This window comes from Monodelphis domestica, chromosome 2, assembly GCF_027887165.1.
Source record: "Monodelphis domestica isolate mMonDom1 chromosome 2, mMonDom1.pri, whole genome shotgun sequence".
Lineage (NCBI taxonomy): Eukaryota > Metazoa > Chordata > Mammalia > Didelphimorphia > Didelphidae > Monodelphis > Monodelphis domestica.
The window spans coordinates 156,582,149-156,601,979 of record NC_077228.1 but is presented as its reverse complement, the minus strand read 5'-3'; the positions used below and the strand labels follow the sequence as shown (position 1 = coordinate 156,601,979).

At 35.5% G+C, this 19,831-nt stretch overlaps 1 protein-coding gene across 2 annotated transcripts in view; it reads left to right on the top strand.

The window, feature by feature from the left end:
* MAP3K21 (mitogen-activated protein kinase kinase kinase 21) overlaps nt 1-19,831 on the top strand; it is a 72,958-nt gene that overhangs the window by 41,434 nt on the left and 11,693 nt on the right. For both annotated transcript variants that reach the window (XM_007481605.2, XM_007481604.2), the window contains exons 3-6: nt 2,607-2,755; nt 3,353-3,528; nt 9,846-10,086; nt 17,702-17,824. In XM_007481605.2, the coding sequence (XP_007481667.2) occupies nt 2,607-2,755; nt 3,353-3,528; nt 9,846-10,086; nt 17,702-17,824 (689 nt within the window). The remainder of the gene's footprint in view (nt 1-2,606; nt 2,756-3,352; nt 3,529-9,845; nt 10,087-17,701; nt 17,825-19,831) is intronic.

Genomic DNA, 19,831 nt, shown 5'->3' with positions numbered 1-19,831 from the left:
ACTTATTAACTTACTCTTTCCCCTCCACCATTAGATAAGGTATCATTTGACAAAAAGATATGTGTGTATATATAAAATTATGCTTACTTATTTCTATTGTGAAAGAGACTTTATTTTTAAAAGTTTTTTTTAAATATAATAGTTTATTTTCTTTCACTTCCACCTGCACTCCACCCTTTTAAAGATCTTTGAGTGCTCGACAGTCAAAGAGAGAAGGGGATGTAAATCTGAGAGCTGTTTTATTACCCTCAAATGGGCCACTTAGACCTAACTCTTCAAAAGTAGCTAAGATGTTCTCTTACTCCTTCCTTACTTATCTTCAGCATCACTTTCCTCTTAGACATCTTCAATCTATTTTTCTAATCCCCAAACCTGATCTTAGAAGAGAAAAAATAAGCATACTTGTATAGCTTTGTCTTTCCCTTCAGTTTTATTTGTCATCCCATCTATCCCCAGGTGATGGTCCCAGCACTTCTTTTATCTTCTTTTCCCCAATGTAACTGTAGAAAGTAAAATTAATCTCTTTTGTTCTTCACCAACCTTATTTTTAAATTTAGCATTCCTGCCACTATTCTTATGGAACCTTGTCATGCTCATATTTAGACTCATCCATGTGAATATATTTTTATGTGTGTCCTTTTGAAATGTAAGTTGGTTAATACATTCCCTGTTCATTCACAACCACAGCAGTCTCTTTGGACAACATCCCCTTCTCCTTTTTATTGGAATTGCTTTTCTTTGTGTCTTTAGCATTTAATTCTTGTAAAGTTTTTGATCCCTTCTAGGATCATTTCCTTGTACAGTTTTAGTTCATGAAATACTACCTATCCTTTCTATGAATTCTTTTGTTTCTTTGATTGCCAAATCAAATATGATTATCTCAGCTCACTTCTTATCCTTCTTGATCTCTCTGTAGTTCTTTAAAAAATTGTATGATTCTTTTCACCTGGTTTTCTTCCTCTGTGTCTATTCCTTCTCATTCTCTTATTGGATCAACATCTGTCATGCTGCCCTTAACTTTGTATGTCCAAAGACTGTGTCCTGAGCATTCTTTTCTCAATTCAGCTTCTCTCATGGTGATCTTATCATCAATGGAAATAGTTACTGTCTTTACACAGATGGTCCCCAAATCTTTATATCCAGCTCTAGTTTCTCTCCTTACTTCTTGTTCTACGCTGTCAATTGCCTAGATGTTCTGTCATGTCTCAAGATACAATTTGTTCCAAATGGAGCTCATTTCCCTCCCCTAAACTTATCCCTTATCTAAACTTACCTATTTCTCACTTAACTTTGCAGTCTGCCCCCATAGTCATTTGTTTGCTAAAGGCATTCTCCATTCTGTCTAATCAATGAATTAGTAAATATGTATTAAGTCTACTATAGGCTAGGTACTATGTTAGGTAATGGAGATACAAAAATAAAAATGAAATAACCTCTTCCTTCATGGAGCTTTTATTCTATCAGAGGAAGCACAATATAAGTAAATACAAAATATAGGGACAAGGATAAGGACTGAATTTGTGATTCCCTTGGTGTAGAGAACTCCCAGGTAAGGGACTACTTTGTCAGGTCAGCAATATTATATAATCTTGGAGAGTTGCCTAGAACAGAAAGAGGTGTTAAACACATGATGTATGAGTGACATGTGGCCCACAACATTCCCAAGTGTGTCTTGAATCAGACTAGAATGTAGTTCTTAACTGATTTTAATATGTTGGTGTAATAATAAAAAAAGAAATGTGTAAACATGGGGTTTTCGAAGTCTTTTTGAGGCCTGTGTGGATCCAATTTTACAGTTTAGTGGCCCATATTTCAATGTGAGTTTTGAGACCGCTAGCATAGATTACTGAGGTGTAAATGATTTGACTGTGATCACACAGCCAGTGTTTGTTGGAGTTGGGATGCAAGCTTAGATCTTCGGACTCTTAAGGCCAGCTCATGATGCCACATTACTTTTCACTTTGTATACAAAATACATACAACATTAATAAGGCTGAAGAGATCAGGAGAGGCTTCATCTTGGAAGAGACACTTATACTCATGTGCTGAAGAGAGTTAGTTATTCAGAGAGGTAGAAGTGAGGAAGGAAGGCATTCCAGTCATGAGAAACAGCCTGTGCAAAGGCAGAAAGACAGAGATGTGATACTTTGCCTGAGGAGCATTAAGTGGAGCCATTTGGCTGAAGCATAGTTTGTGAAGGGGAGTAATTTATAACTGCTTTGGAAAAGTAGGCCAGACACAGTGCATGGAGGGTTATAGCTGCTAGGCAAAGCCATGAGGCAATAGGGAGCCACAGAGGCATTTTGAAGAGACTTATTCCAGACTATATTTCATATTATAAGATAGAAATTTGACTATAAAAAGATAGAGACATCTTGGAATAAGGAAATGAAAATGGAAGGATCAAGGAAAGATTTGGGAGTTTTTTTGTTGGTTTGTTTTAAGATTCAGGAAACTTGAATGTGTTTATAAGCAACAACAAAGCGAATGGGCAAAAACAGATGGAAATTAGCCAAAGAATGAAGATGATTGCCAATTTGTTTAGATACCATTTAATTGTTTCATTTTTAACTTTTTTAATCTAAGTGTTAAAATTTGCTTTGTAGTTATGGAGTGTTGCTGTGGGAACTACTTACAGGAGAAGTTCCCTATCGCGGCATTGATGGCCTTGCAGTGGCTTATGGAGTAGCTGTCAATAAGCTCACTTTACCCATTCCATCTACCTGTCCTGAGCCTTTTGCTAAGCTAATGAAAGGTATCTTTGCAGCTTCTGTGTCTTATTTATTTGTGGGGAAAATTGAAATAGTTCATTAGATCTTTGTGTTGTTAGGGAAATTAAGCTTATGATTTAGATTTATTTTAATGGTAGTAAGTAAGATGCAATTACCTAAACTAGTTTAATGCAGTTCCTACTCTTTGATACAAGATATTATATCTTTAGGGAACTACACCTTTTAAAATATAGCCATATCATTGATTCAGTTATATTAAAATATTTTATTGACAAGTTTAGGTAAATTATCCATCAGTTATAGTCATGGTGACTTTGGTGGTCAGATTCCTGAAATCAATTTTATGGCATGAAATTCTTATATCCTTAAATTAAATGAACTATTTATAATAACATCACTACATTATCAAATAATGATCATGTATGGCACTGCTTGGGCACTGTGCAAAAATAAATTATTTTAGACAGGAAATTTATCAACATGGGTTAGTAGTAAATATAAAACATTTTAACTAAATAAGTGGTTTTTACCTTCTGTTTTGAAATAAGGGAATAAACAATCTTATAAATAAACTTAATTTTTCTAAGCTATGGAATTGATGTGATTTTGATTTATTATAGAATGCTGGGAACAAGATCCTCACATTCGGCCATCATTTGCTTTAATACTTGAACAGCTAACTGCCATTGAAGGAGCAGTTATGACTGAAATGCCTCAAGAATCCTTCCATTCTATGCAAGATGACTGGAAACTAGAAATTCAGCAAATGTTTGATGAGTTGAGAACTAAAGAAAAGGTAAGTAAAATCAGTTTTCTTATTATAGAATATATGTTTTAAATCTCTAAGAAAATTCTGAGCTATTAACTTTTATTAATTTTAACCCATAATAATCCCAGACAGCTTTATTGATCATTTCTTTGATATAAAACTCATTTATTCAGAAAATTTAAGTTTTTAAAAGTGGAGGGGGATGGTAAATTTATCAATATGTGGCATATTAGAAATAGAAAATTAAAAATGGAAAAATATTGGGGAAGCTGACTTTGTTTACATAGCCTTATTTCTGAGTCAAAACAGATGTCTTTTGCATCACTTTCATGTCCATAAGTATCCTCTTCCCCTTCTTCCCCCTCTCTTCTGAAAAGAAAGGGGTAAGTGAGATGCCTATTCTTTTTATACTATATTAAACATTCTAGGTATAGATTTTTATAAAAGCAAGAAAACAAACTTGGTATTTTCACAATATTTGTGCATTTTATGCATCAATATTTATTTGTTATGATTCTAGTTAAGTGAGTTCAAAGGTCTATTTAAGACAAGCATAGTGTCCCACACAATATGATCCCTGCTACTAGGAAATCTAGGGTTCTTGAGCTTGGGACTTTTAAACTTCAGTGGGATAAGATGATTAGATGTCTACACTAAGTTTGGCATTAATATGCAGAAGAGGTTCTGGTGCTGGTGCTGGTGTTGGAGGAGGAAAGATTTCCACAGAGTTTCCTAGCAAGGGGCAAATTAGCCTAGTTTGGAAACATAGTAGGTCAAAGCTTCCATGATAATCAAAATGGGACTAGGCCCATAAGTGGCCCCTGCATTTCTATGTTGGGTGAAATTGAAAGACCCTGTCTTTAAAAACAAAAAGAAAAGTCCACTGCATAAATATCTAGGCTAAGGAGCAGTAACAAATTAACATTGTCTTGTGATATTAAAAACCTTTTATTTGTCCAACCTTGTGATTTCTTCAGTGTAGGGAATTCTGGTGAGGAAGTGTTTCCACCAAAGTATATTTTCAACTCTTCTGCAATGTAATAGTCTTAAAGAATTTTGATGCAAACAACATACTTATATCTTCTTGAGCCCTTTCTCCTAATAGGTCCTACTCCTTCTCAGACCTCCTCTAAGCTAAGTAGAAGAAACAGTTGAATAGGCTATGCCACTGGACTTCTTGAAACCCCTTCTCTAATCTCAAATATCTTCCCCATTTCCTTGAATTTTTAAGTAATATTCCTTTTACTTATTCTCTGTAACTAAAACCAGGTTTTATTTTAAGGACCTCATCCCCTTATCTACATTCCAATGAGTCCCTAAATCTTTCTACCCCTAGGAGATAAGGAGGGAGAAAGTAGTAAACTACTCCATGTGTTCCATTGCTCTTTCCAGAACATGCCTCCATCTCTTAAGGATCTTTCTTCTTTTGAGCTCCTTGAAATTTTGTTTATACCTCCTCTTTCTATCCTTGTTGACATCCCATTTACTGAACTCCAGCTATTTCTTCTAATTACTTCAGAATATTAGTGGCTTGTTCACCTACTCCTCTATACCACACCCCCTGTCATCCTCCTTGGAGGAAACAGTAATCATGTTGCTGATCCTTCTTAGGCTGAACCTGCAGTTCTTTATCTTCTTGTGAATTTAGTTTCAGTCACATGGTGACCCAATGAAACCAAGAGTCACCTGTAAGTTCCAATAAGTAGAGGTAAGAAAGACAGAAAAATCAGATGTCGGAGCCTGACTGATAGCATCCTCATGAAAAACTGAAGAATTGGAAAAAGGAGAAGGTTTGGGGGAAAGATGATGAATTTGGCTTTAGACATGTTGAGTTTAAGATGCTAATGAAAAACCTAAGTCTGTGTTGGTGAATCTGGCACATGTGCTGGAGGCAGCAACTCTCCTCCTCCTCTCCACCATGCCTGAAGACATTTCTCACATGAATCATTCCTTTGCCCAGCAGCCCATTGGGGTAAGGGGCAGGGAGGGATCTCATGTGATATGTTTGGGCACTCATTCTCTAAAAGGTTCTCCATCACTGGTCTAGGTTAAGTCCATCAGTCAGCTGGAGATGTGGGACAGAAGCTCAGGAGAGAGATGAGGACTGAATGTGTAGATCTGAGAATTCTCTAGAATCAAAGGTACTGAATCCAATTATTTAGTGATGAAATCACTGAGAGAAGGGAGAAAGTGCAAAGAAAGGATTGGGACCTGGGGACCAAGGGGCCTGGGACCAAGCTCTGCATTAACATATAAGTATTAAGGGTAGGATTTGGAAGATAATCCTTGAAGGGAACTCAGAAAGAGTAGCCTAACAAGTGGGGAACTGGGAGAAGGAAGAGTTGCAAAAACTCAGGGTAGATCCAGAAGAGTGATTAGTGGTATCAGAAGCTATAAATTGTACAAGAAATAATGAGAACCTATTTTTAAAAACCCATTGGATTTAGCAATAAAGACAGCATAGTAACATTGGAGAGAATGATTGGTTTCAATTATGATGGTTGTCAGAAGCCACACTATAAGTGGTGTAGAAGTTAAGTAGTAGATGAGGAAACAGAGAAAATGTATTTAGACATTTTTTCCAAAGAATTTGGTGGTGAAAATAGTATGAAAAAGTGAATGGACATAGTTTTTGAGAACAAATTAAAGAATCCAAATTTAGATATCTGTCTCCTTTTTACTTTTTTGAGATTTTTGATCATTTATTTTTTGCTGGGTTTTGAGCCATATTATGTGAGATAAAAATCCAGTTTTTTTCAAGTTTCTAAATTTATTTGTAGTTAAAAATTTATAGTACTTTTCCAGTTTGTAAATTGTATCTTTTTTGGCGGGTAGTATAAAAATCAGCATGTGTGCCCTATCTCCCTTTCTTGTTCATGTATTTTTTAAGGTAGGAAATATATGAGACTGAATTAATAGTCGAGTAACTTGGCTCTTGTCTGGGTGTTATTCAGTAAACTCTTGGCTTCCATAGTACTGGTTTCTCCTAGGATTCTTGGCTTCTCATCTGTGTGTGTCTGTCTTTGTGCATGCAAGCATGCACCTGTCTTTGAACCACTGTGAGAAATAATGTTACTGTTAATGATTAACATCTGTTGCCAGGAACTTGGATTTTCCATTACTAGAATGACCAGTGCCAAGCAGTTAAATAAATATTACTACTGGTAATCTCACTAACTAAAAGAATTAATTTTCTGTCTGCTTCATAACTTGAAAGTATTCAAAAAGACACTAATACCTTCAGAGGTTTTTAAAATTTCTTTTTGAATGTTTAAAATCTTCTTGGAAGATCAACCCCCTCTCCCCCCACCCTGGTTGCTTTGCCTTTTGTTCTTCTATTTTCTTTAATACAGTTTTTTTTTTTACCCTTACCTTCCATCTTGGAAGAAATAGTATGTATTGGTTCCAAGGCAGAAGAGTGGTAAGGGCTAGGCAACGGGAGTTAAGTGACTTGCCCAGGGTCACACAACTGGGAAGTGTCTGAGGCCAGATTTGAACCCAGTGACCTCTCATCTCTAGGCCTGGCTCTCAATCCACTGAGCAACCCAGCTGCTTCCTTTAAAACAGTTTTTTTAAAAAGCAACTTTTTCTCACAAATCCTTTCATTTTAGAGAGAGGGTAAATATTTTCCATTTCCTCTTACCTATCTAGTCTTTCTCATAACAGACTCGCATTTTAGAAAGGACATATTCTCTGCTCAGGAATTTAAAAAATTATTACTCTTTCAGTCACCAACTATGATCCAAAAAGTGCAAAATTTAATCCTTTATGTATTTAGCTCTACCGTACTGCATCTATCTAACTTAACATCATCCTGTTGTATTGATAAAAACATTGCTATATACTATGGAAAATACTATAGGGATGGAGATAGGGATTGGACCTGTTATTTCATTGGCATAGAGAACATACAGATGAAGAAACTTCCTCCATCAATATAGGGTGGAACCTTCTCTGCAATTTGTATTTTTAGAGAGTTATTTAGAATCCTGAAGAGCTTTAGTTATTTGCTCTGGAATACATATCCATTAAGTGTCAAAAGCAGGACTGAGCTTGGATCTTCCTGGCTCTAGGGCCAGTTTTCTGTCTACCAATACACCACCTCTTAAGGAGAAATAATCCTGAATTGAATTAGGAAACTGAATAAAAACCATCAAAATATAACTAATTAAAATTAACTTGCAATAACTGGGGAAAGTCCATGTTGAAAAAAAAATGAAGAGGCTGAATTATAGAATATTCAAAAAAGAAATATATTTAATTCAGAAACAGGAAATAACATTTACCAAAATGTTAAGTAGAGATCTTGACTTAATTTAATGAATTGTTAAAAGGTGAATGGTATTTTTTACCAGAAATCATTTGAATAAAGCTAGAATCCTTCAAAGTATTTTAAGTAAATTTGCCCTTCTGACTTGCAATCTTATTTATATTTTTGTATGTTTAGAAATCTCCTTCCTTACACCTTCCCCTATGGCAGTGATAGTGAATCCTTTAGTGATGGAGTGCCAGTCCTTTCCCCCCCAGAGTGAATACTATGCCCACCCACTCTCCAAGAGACTGTGTGCTGTGCCCCTTCACCACATGCTGGGTACACCCCACTCCCTCTTTACTCCACTCAGGGGAGGGAGAAAGTACTCCTATTGGGCTGCTGAGCAAAGGGGCCAGTGATGTGAATAAATGTCCTCAGGCATGGTGGAGAAAGGGAAGGGATCAGCTCTGCCCAGGTCCCTCTGCCTTTCTAGTAATGAACTCTTGGAGGTGGTAGAGGGGGGAAAGAGGGTCTGAGTGCCAACAGAAAGCACTCTGTGTCATCTTTGGCACCTGTGTCATAGGTTCACCATTATTGCCCTATGGTATTGAAAAGGTAAACTTCTAAAGGTAAGGTAAAGTTATCTGGATCTAAATTAAGGACATTTTCTTTTGGTAATGATTTGCTACCCCTATTATAATAGTGTTTACTTTTTTAATGAGATTGTTTTCTGTGAATATTTGGAATTAGATTTCCATTTGAATCCACTAACAAATACTCCCTGGACAAAGGATTTAGGGGAAATTAATGTCATTTGAGTTCTTCCAGCCTCATTTCTTTTATGAATCTATTTTTAAATGATAGTGGTTCTCCACAAATTACATTTTTCCTTAAACAAGGGAACATATTTGAAGTATGATGTATTTATATAGTATGAAAAGTTATGATACAAAGCATGTAAGCTACATTTATGACTAGCATTTCATCTGAAAAGATATCTGTGGTTTCTTACAAAAACACTCTTATTAGACTGTTCTAAGATGAGATGTGGCTGCATCTATGTAAATGGAAGCTTATAACTTCTTTCTTTCTCTGCCAGTGCTTTATTTATTAGTGGGGTAATCTAGAAAATAAAGTAAAATAGTGTAGTTCTAAAGTGAGTATTAATGTCCTAACTAAACACCTAAACAAAGTACAAAAGTGAAGAGAAGGAATGTTGCTTAAAATTAGAATTACTAATTTCTAATTTTGAATTAATGAGATGAAAAGCTCTTTGGATTTTCTTTAGTTCACACATTTTCTCTTGTTAAAATCAGTAATTTTAATAAATTAAATTAACAATGAAGATTAAAGTTTTTAAATGGAATTTTGTTGATTATTAACCCCTAAAGATTTTAAAGTAAATGTGAACTTCACACATAAGTGTTGTCTCTTGTCTTATATATATATATTATTTTGAGGTTTGTACTATATTGTTTTATTGATCTGACTTATCGTACCTTAGTTTTAAATTTCCCTTTTCTTTGAGCAGATCTATAAATATAAACTTAAATTGTTAACAGTTAAGGAAATATTGTGGGGTACAGTTTATCTGTAAAGAATCCTTTTGTAATGTGAATAATTTCCCAAATTTATCTATTTTATAAATTTGGATTTTTGCTTCTTGGGTCTATTTAAAATAGAACTCAGTAAACTGTGTTGGTATTTATCACTTGCATGAGAAGGGCCAGGTCAAGAGAGTTTCTACATATTAGAGAAATGCAGAGAGCAAGACTGAGCCTGTGAAGAGGCATTTGGGTTTAGGCTAAGTTAATAATTATGTACTGAAAAAGTCTTAGCACTGATTTTCTTACCTACAAAGAGATCTGCCCTTTGAAGACTTGAATTACTTTGTAGTTGAGGGGGGTAGGGAAGGGCTATTTCAACATCACAGTTTTGCAGGGGATAAGACTTCTTGGGAGAAATAGTACCTCATTTGGATAACTAAAAGACCAGAAATGTGATTTTTTTATGCCTTCTTTAATCCAAGTTACTATGTATGTTTACATATATATGTATATACATTCATACATATGTTTTTCTCTTGCTTTAGGAACTTCGATCCCGTGAGGAGGAGTTAACTAGAGCGGCTCTTCAGCAAAAGTCTCAGGAAGAATTGTTGAAGAGGCGTGAGCAACAACTAGCAGAACGAGAGATTGATGTTTTGGAGCGAGAACTTAATATTTTGATTTTCCAATTAAATCAAGAGAAGCCTAATGTTAAAAAGAGGAAAGGAAAATTTAAGAGAAGCCGTTTAAAACTGAAAGATGGGCATCGGATTAGTTTACCCTCAGGTGTGATTTTGATTTTATTTTTTGTAGATTTCTAAGTATATTTAAAGGGTAAAAAACAAATTTGTACGAAATTTTTCCTGTGTTGACCCAAATACCCTTTGGCCCAGTTTTAACAAATTTAAGTTATTTCAAACAACCTTTGTGAATCAGTTTCTTAAAAAAATTATTACATAGAGGGGAAAGGGGAAAAGATAACTTTGAATCTTATTTAAGTTGGATATATTTTCTTTCTTCTGATTTTAATGAACTAATTATAGGCACAGCATAAATATGGAATTACATTTTCTTTCTTTTTGTGTAGTTCACTGGTTACCCAGAGCTGAAAAAACCCTACAGACCATCTTGTCCAATTTAGACCTATTCAGCATCCTAGCTAATAATTACTCAGCAGTTGCTTGTTGATTGATGCCTTTTGAATTATTAAAATACTACAGCAGGGCTGTGGTATATTAAGGTGAATTCTTGTGGCAGTTTGCACTATATGGTACAGCAGATTGATGACTTTGAAGAGAGGACTTAGGTTTGAATATTGGATCCCTCACTCGTGCCAGTCCTCAACCTTAGCACACAAGATTCTTTCAAGATTCTTGGGTCTCACAGAGCATATTTCCATTTGCTAGGAAGCTAAACCCCAAGGGAAGATTTTGATGTTCATTTCTATTCTTCTGTCTCACTCAATAAACGTCTGTTTGTCTACTGATATTCTCTCTGGTTTCACACTCACTGCTCTTTGTTGTGAATAGTCTCCCCATTATAGTTATTATGAATCCCTGGTGACTGATATGCAAACTCTATTCTCATGATTGTTTTGCTGCTGTTTCAAGTCTATCAACCCTACCCTTCTATTGTTCCACTCTAGATCTGCCTGCCCTTTCCACTATACCCTTTGGAGCTCCTAGCTAAAACTTCCTTTCTTCTTAAACATCTTTCTTTCTCCAAACTTTCAGCTTCTGACCCTCACTGGGACATGACTCCTTTCCAAAGACCCATCTTCCCTCACCACTCTTTTCTAGTAGTGGCTAGATTTTCTCTCATACTCCTGACTCTCTGGTCATGATGGGAGTTTGCTCTCTATTTCTGCTTCAAGATTCTCCATCTCTTACAATCAGTAAGGAACTTCTCTTCCTTTAAGGTGCATGCTATTCAAATGTATTAATGAATTTATATCCGTATGGCTGGAGAGCAATTATCTATCAACACCTTCCTTCCTCAGCAAGTTCAGTGCTTGGCTCATAGTTCTTTTCTCCTCATCTCTAAGGGACACCAACATATATTCATGCTCCCTCATATACCCTAACTTCCCAGTTTCTTCAATTCTCTTGACTCTTCCACTGTGCCTCAACTATACACAAAGAAGACCATACTCCCTAATCTTATCATCGCCATAAATATTCCACTTTTTTTGTTCATGAACTTTGAAAGTCCCCTTTCTTTTATTACTCCATCTTTCCATATGTCTTATACCCCAACGTCTTTATCCTCACTGTGGTTTCCATTTGTTCCACTTCTAATCTTTTCTTGGTTATCACTGTTGCATTTTTATACTCTTGTCCTTTGTATCCCTTGTCGAACTAATTAATCTCTGCTATTCTGTGCTCTCAGATTTCTTTTCCCTTTGTCCAATCAATCATGCCTTGCCAAATCCCAATCCTGGATCTCTCTAACCACCTCTCTCCTTTACTCCTTTTTTAAAAATAGCCCTTACCTTAGAATTAATACTGTGTATTTGTTTCAAGGCAGAAGAGTAGCAAGGAGTAGGCAGTGGAAATCAAATGACTTGCCTAGGGTAACACAGCTAGGAACTGTCTAAGGCTAGATTTGAATCCTGGGCCTTCTATCTCTAGACCTGACTCAATCCACTGAGCCACTTGACTGCCCCCTTCTATTTCACTCTTAATTACTTGCTCTTGAATGGAGCTAGAGAGAATCTATAAAGTGTACTGCTTGGATCCTCTATAATTTTATAATATCTAATGAGGCCTTCATTACTTGAAGCTGACCTTCTATTCCTCCCTAATTATGATCCCATTCTCCACAACACCTATTTCAGACCTTCTTGTCTCCTTAAGTTTTCCATGGTATTTTCTTTCACTCTCTTATAAAACTTCTAATCTGGCTTCTGACCTCATTACCTAATGTATGTCCCCTTGTAAGTCATTAATGATTTTATAATTGCCAAATCTAGTAGTCTTTTCTCAGTTATCATTCTTGATTTCTCCATAGCATATGAAACTATTGATCCCCTTTTCCTCTGGATATTTCTTTCCTTTCTTGGTTATTTGTAACTTTTTCTTAGTTCTCTTTCTATCTGTCTGATTGCTCCTCAATTTTTTTTTCTTGCTTATTCTTCATCACTGTCACACTCTCCAGCTATTGGTGCTTCTTGGGGCTGTGCTCTAGATCTTCTCTTTTCCCTCTATTCTGAGTTACTTGGTGATCTCATCAACTCCTATGGGTTCATTTATCATCTGTGTGCAGATGATTTCCAGATCTATATATCTAGCTTTAGTCTCTTTCCTGAGCTCAGTCCCACATTGCTAACTTGTCTTTTTAATATCTTGAACTAAATATCCACTCAATTTAATTGTCTATCATAGACATAGCAATCACAACATATCTAAACCAAAAGACATTTCCCCCAAACCCTCCCCTCTTCCCAAGTTTTCTATTACTGTCAAAGCAATCATCTAGTCACTCAGACTTATAACTTTGGCATCATCCTTGACTGTTAACTCACCTCTGCTGCTTCTGTCTAGTCCATTGCCAAATCTTGTTATTTTTACCTTCACAACTACTTTTGTATATGTCCAATTCTTTTCATTTACAGTGTGACCACCCCAATGCTGGCACTCATCATCTTTCACCTGGAATATAGAAAAAACCCCTTCTGGTTAGTTTCCTTGCTTCAAATCTCTCCTTACTCTTAATTCATCTTTTACTTAACTGTCTAGATGATTTTTCTAATGCATAGGTCTGATCATGTCATCCCTTTGCTTAATAAGTTTCCAGTTACTCTCTTTTACCTCTAGTATAAAATATAAAGCCCTTTGCTTAGTAATTAAAGTTCTTCCTAGTCTGACCCTTTTCTGCCTCCCCAGTCTTCTCAGACTTTACTCTCTTCCATGTACTTAGTGGTCCAACGTACCTGGCCTACTTTGATGTTTTTCAGATCTGACAGTTCATCTATAGCTCTGTACTTGACTGTTCCCCAAAGCATAGAATGTTCTGCTTCCTTACTTTTGCTTCTTAGTTTTTCTGGCTTCCTGTAAGACATAGCTCAAATCCCACCTTCTGCAGGAGGCCTTTGTTGACCTCCTCTTAGTTTTTAGTGACTTCGCTATTCAAATTATCTGCCATTTACTCATGTGTTTTGTATGTACATAGTAATTCATATGTTGTCTCCCCCATTAGAATGTAAACTATTTTTACCTTTCTCCGTATCCTCAGTGTTTTGCATAGTGCTTGGCAAATAATAAGTACATACTAAATATTTGTTGGCTTATTGATCCTGGAAGCTATCTGTAATGTGTCTAAAAGCATTCAGTAGGAATACCTTAACTAAACAAACATGTTTACTTTATCAAAAATGCAGATTAGTATAGTGGATTTGAAGTCCAAAGGCTCGGTTCAAATCCACTATCTTTCACTTACTACCCCAGTAACCTTGAAAAAGTCACCTAAACTCTCTTGAAAAAGGAGGGAATTGAATTAGGTGGCCTCTGAGGTCCCTTTCATTGTTAAATCTATAATTCTGTTTTCCTAGTGTTTCCCTTTGTGGAATGTTTGAGAAATATGAAAAAAAGGCATTTTATTTTTTTTAAAAAGGTGAAAGTGTATCAACAGAAATCTGTAGTCATTTCATAGAGTAATGAAATATAGCTCAGTATTCTTGTTTTCTCCTTAAGGTGCTCCTCAGCTTATATCCATAGAAGATAAAAATAGACTTAAGTTCCTACCAGATTTATTTTATTCTGGAATGATACTTCTTAGGTCTTTTTTCTTTTTTAGTTTTGTTTGATAATTTTGATCATGGCTTTCAGGTAGTCTAATAATTCTTAAAATTTTTCTCTCCTGGATCTATTTTCCAGGTCATTTGTATTTTCAGTGAGATATTTCATGTTTTCTTTTGTTTTTCTTTTTTTCATCATTTTGATTTTGTTTAATTGTTTCTTGATGTCTCAGGAAGACATTAGCCCAATTCCAATTTTTAAGGAATGATTTTCTTTGAGCTTTTGAATCTCTCTTTTTATGACCCATTTATTCTTACATTGCTTTCATTTCTCCTCCCCATTTTTCCTCTGCCTCTCCTAATTGATTTTTGAAATGCTTTTTTAGTTCTTCCCAAATCTGAGACAGATTCATATTTTTCGTTGAAGCTTTGCATGTGTTTACTTTGTTTTCATCTTCCTCTTCTGAGTTTGTGCCTTGTTCTTTGTCTCCATAAAATTTTTCTGCTGTTAGGATTTTTTCCCCATGTTTGCTCATTTTCCCAGCCTTTTTCTTGATTTTCACTTTCATTTAAAGAGAGGCTCTGTTCTCAGGGAGGATAGGGCATTCTCTTAAACTTAAGTTCTTCCTTGATGCTACCCTTAGCCTTATTTCTGGGTTTCATAAGTTTCAGTTCTTTTAAGGTGGTATGATGGCTTGTGGGTTCAGAGCTCTGTAAGCTACCTCCCACTACTGATTTCAATCAGCCTCTGAGCCTTTTCATGACTAAAAGTCTAGCCTCAGGCTTGAACAGGGACTTTTGGTTTCACTCTGGACTTGATCAGGTTAGCACACTTTGGACTACCTTGCCCTTGACTAACTATGTCTGGACTCCCTTAGTTGGGGACTTGGGGGGGGGGTCTAGCTCTGGGTTTACCACTGAACTGGAGTGCCACACAGACTGCCTCAAAATGGGATTCAGGTCCTCACTATAAGCTTGGGCTGGGGCTCCTGGCCTCACTCTAGGTTTACACAGATCAGGTACACAACATAACCTGCCTCATGCTGGAATTCTGGACCTACAGGTTTGCTTGGAACTTAATGGGGTCTGCATTGGGTTGGAGTGCTTTTGGCTTAGGCAGGGTCTCAGGGTATGGATTTTGGATTGGGACCAGGTTCAGAAACTAGACCATTAGACGTGGGGTGGGGGTGTCTTGTTGGCGTGTTCCTTACTCCTTGCTAGCTGTGTTTTCCTCTTACCCCAGTGACCCATATGCTCTCTTTATGAAAGTTGCTTCACTCTGTCTCCTTGTTTGTTCTTTCACTCCTGTATTTGTTTTCTGATGTTATTTTGAGGTTGGTTGGAGAAATTCTCATGATGGTTTTGAGCTTCCCTGCTTCTATTCCACCATCTTGGCTCCACCTCCTTTTTTTCTTTTTTAAATGAGGAAAGAAGAGGACATTTTTGGTCAAAAAATAAATCAGTATTCAGTGGAGAATGAATTTGGAGGGAGGGGACCTGGATTCAAATCCTACCTCTGTCACTGACTCCTTTTGTGTTCATGGTCAAGTGACTTTCCCTCTTGAGCTTCTGTTCTGTATTTGTAAATGGAAGGGATGGACTGGATGATTTCCATGGTTCTCTCTGGTTCTCATTGCATCCTTTTCCCTCTGAAATAAAACGTAAGTTCAGTGTTTTATATAAAGTATAACATTGCTGTTTACTTGTTGGTCCACAAGATGGTGCTGGGTTATTATATAAACCATCGTCCTCATTTGTCTTTGGCTACTCTCTTCCCTCCTATTTCCCTACAAATATAATAGATGATGGCAATTTATGTAGAATGGCTAAAAGAGTTATAATTGGCAGCTACTAAGATGATTTTTCTCTTTTGAAGGTTTAAATGCTAAAGGGGGGAGGCAGATCTCAAGCATGCGCATTTTTAAAGTAGATTATTTATAGATGTGATCCTTATTTCAGTCATCTTGATGACAAATAGCAAGATAATACACTTCAGAGCATCCATGATTTTGTTATTTAGGGTACCGTTTCCCTCTGATGTAGAGGTCGTAACACCTCTACACTTTAGTAAACATTCTTCAAAAGTTTGCTATCAAAGATTATCATCACTTGATGGCAAGGTGATGGTAATGAGCCTTCCTGAACTTAGGCTGATTCTTGGTCAGAAAATTTGAGTCAGTAAACACATGTTAAGTTCATATTCTGTGCCAGTGTTAGGCGCTGAACACGCAAAGACAAAAGTGAAACAATTCTTACCTTTAAGGTGCTTCCAGTCTCTCCAAGGAAACACTAACATGGCACATTGGTAAGTGTCCTGGATTTATAGTCAGATGACCCGAGTTTGAATCCTGGCTCTGTACTTAGTATTTGTGTGAACTATGGAAAGTTATTTAACCTCACTAGGCATCAGTTCCTTATCATCAATTGGAAGGATTTCAATTAAACTATACCTCTGAAATCCTTTTAAGTTCTAAATTTATGAGCCAATATTATCCTTTATATAAAATAGGGGTTAATTCCAGGGGGATAGTGCTAGCAACTGGGGGGTTGAGGATGGGGGCTCAGGAAAGGCCTCTTATATAGGAGGTAGCATTTGAATTGGAACCTGAATAAATCTAGAGATTCTAAGAGGCAGAGATCATCTCTTGAGTTTCACTGGAAGCTTTTACATCTTTGTAGAATTTGCCTATATAGGATTATTGTAAAGCATAGTTTTTTTATAAGGCACCAATGAAGCAAGGTTTTTTTAGAAAGAAAATACATTTACTTTGCTTCTGAAATGTTAAGCATATATATTATTTTAGTTTAAGTCATAGATCTGAGACTGGAAGGGATGTTGGAGGCCATTGAGTCCAATCTTCTCATAATACAGCTGGAGAATTTGAGGCACAGAGATTAAGTAACTAGCCCAGGATCACACAAGTATTTAGTAACAGCTATTATTTGAATCAGATATTAAAACTCTAGAGCACCAATGCTCTTTATTAGAAAAGGTCAGTGTGTATGCCATCCAAAAGGAAGAATTTCAATCCATAGATTTAAGTTTTGATTCTAGAGAATAAACCACTTGAGAGAAGTTATAATAGTAATATATGTATATATATGTATACACACACATATAATAATAATAATAATAATAATAATACTTATTTAGTTTTTCAGCAAAAGTACTTGGAACTCTTTTGGAAGAAAGGTATTCTACTTCTACTGGAAATTAGACATCCTCTCATTAACTTGTCCTTATATTTTAACTGACTTTCATTTAATACTCCTAAAGAAACAGATTCTTCTATTCATGAAGTAGCATATAACAATATGCTTTCCCTCTTCTGTTGAAGAAAGAACTTAAGATTTTTTTCCTTCTCATTTTATCCTGCATACATTATATATTTACACCAACATATTACTGAGCCGATCATCTTGTATACTAATTTTATGAATTCCTTCATTTTACTTACAACTAATTTATAGGCAAGATTCCGGTGGTTATAAATTAAGTTTAAAAGATATATTCTTTTAAGGAAAAAGCCATGGGATGTTAGACACACTATCCTATACTGTCTTGGTTATTTTTTCTTTATTTATGTGCCAAAGAAATAGGTGTACAAGACTTAGTTTATATATCTGCAGTAGATATTAAATATTACTTACTTTTTTATCCAACAGATTTCCAGCACAAAATAACAGTGCAAGCTTCTCCAAATTTGGATAAACGAAGAAGTTTAAACAGTAACAGTTCTAGCCCTCCAAGTAGCCCAACAATAATTCCTCGGCTCCGAGCTATACAACGTAAGTTGTAGATTTCTTCTCCCCTCAGTCCCGGTCTTCTCACCATTACATAAATCTAATCTATTGTAATAATTATTTTGAATCAATAACAATGAAAAATGTTTAAATAGCAAATTGGAAGCAAAATATTCTTTAGTGTTCTTAAGCTATTTTGGAAAATAAAATTTGGTTTTAGATTCTTAACCACAGAATCTAGGAGCTGGCAGGGAACATAGAGGTCATCTGGTCTCCAACTTGTATCTGAAAAAGAATCATCTTTATAGCACCCTTAACAAGTGTCCATCTGACCTTTATTTGAAGACCTCTAGCATAGGGGGATTTACTACTACTTCAGGCAAGCTTTCCTTTTTTTGGGATAGCTGTCACACTTCTTAGATTCAAAGTTAATATATTCAGATTCAGTCTAGTTTCTTAAATACCAAGAGGAGAAAAAAAATAATAAAACAATGATGGCTTCAGATATTTAGAATGCTACAAAATTAAGATCGTCTTACTGTTAAGATAAAGATTTTAAAGTAGAATGGAGAGTTTGAGAAACTATTTTATAATTTTGTCATTATCTCATAAGATCTTTAACTCTCTCTTACCTCAAGATTAACAAATGGGTTTAGGTAGTATTTAGAATCTTTCTTTTGCTCTTTTCCCCTAGTTCCCTCTTTCCTCTCCCCTTCTCCCTCTTTATCTTTTCTCACCTTCTTTCTTTTCTTTCTCCTCAGAAATCTTTATGATTCTTATAGAAAGAACTATTTTACTGACAAGAATTTAATATTCATCCAATTTTCCTATTCCCTGTGCTAATATGAGTTTCAAATTAGGTGCTAGGTGAAAACTCACTGGAATTTTTTTTTAAGCTAATGTTCCTTCCAAAGGTGATTGACTTCAAAGCAGAAAAATAATTTAAATCTTGGTAAGAGATGTTTCATGTGTGTGCCTATAGATGCATCTAATAGTTATCATTTAATAAGACATTTTGGGCAATGATTTATGTTTCTGCATCCTTATTGACAGGAAAAGTGTTTCTTCTAAATAATTACCAAATATTTGCTTTTTGTGGACTTTGAGAGGATATCAGTTTAGACTGGAACAGGAAGCAAGGTCTGATATCAGAAACCATTGGAAAATTTAAACAATTGAGTAATTTTCACATGAGGCAGCTCTATATAATAGAGAGCAGTAAACTCTGATTTCAGGTCTTGAGTTCCATCCCATTTCTGATGCCTAATAGTTTTGTAACTATAGAGAAATTACTTAATATATATATATATATGTATGCATATACGATTTAAATCCTTTTTACTTCTCCATAACCACACTTTTATTAGTGTGTGTGTGTGTTTACATTCAACAAAATACTTTTACTTTGTTCTTGCTTGAGTAAACTATAAAATACCAATGAATGTCATTTTGCTAGCAGTTATTAAAGTAGGGAAAAGAAGAATGAATCAACCTTAATGGTCTTAACTCTTTTTAAACCTGCTCTAGATTGTCAGTCCTTTAATTAATACACATTGGATGTACTATGTGCTTATTAAGGAAGTTTAGCTAGGGGACATTCATAGCTGTATTAACAACATGATTTCAACCATTCAAGGGGGATATATGATAAAAAAAACCTTTTTTGAGGTACCCCTAGTCAGAAAGCTCTCCATACTTCACCTCAATAATGTCCACTGTAAGCTTGGCAAGTGGCAGCTTTGCCTGCAAAGTGCACAATTAGATCTTGGTCATTAATACAACTCTTCTACTTTTTTTTTACTTCTTTCATTTTTTATCTTCTATATTACTACTCACTCCAGTTTAAGATAGAGCCTTTCTGCTGACTTCTTGGACATTAAGAAAATAAACCCTGATGAGCTTGTTTTCCTTTTGGATGAATAAGTATGTGTTTTCTCTCCTTTCATTCCAAATTTGGGGGAAGAATAAAGAAGAGCAAAACCTTTGTAATAATTATTTATTGTTGAGCAAAACAATCATGCCCAAAACATGTTTCTCATGTTACATATGTCA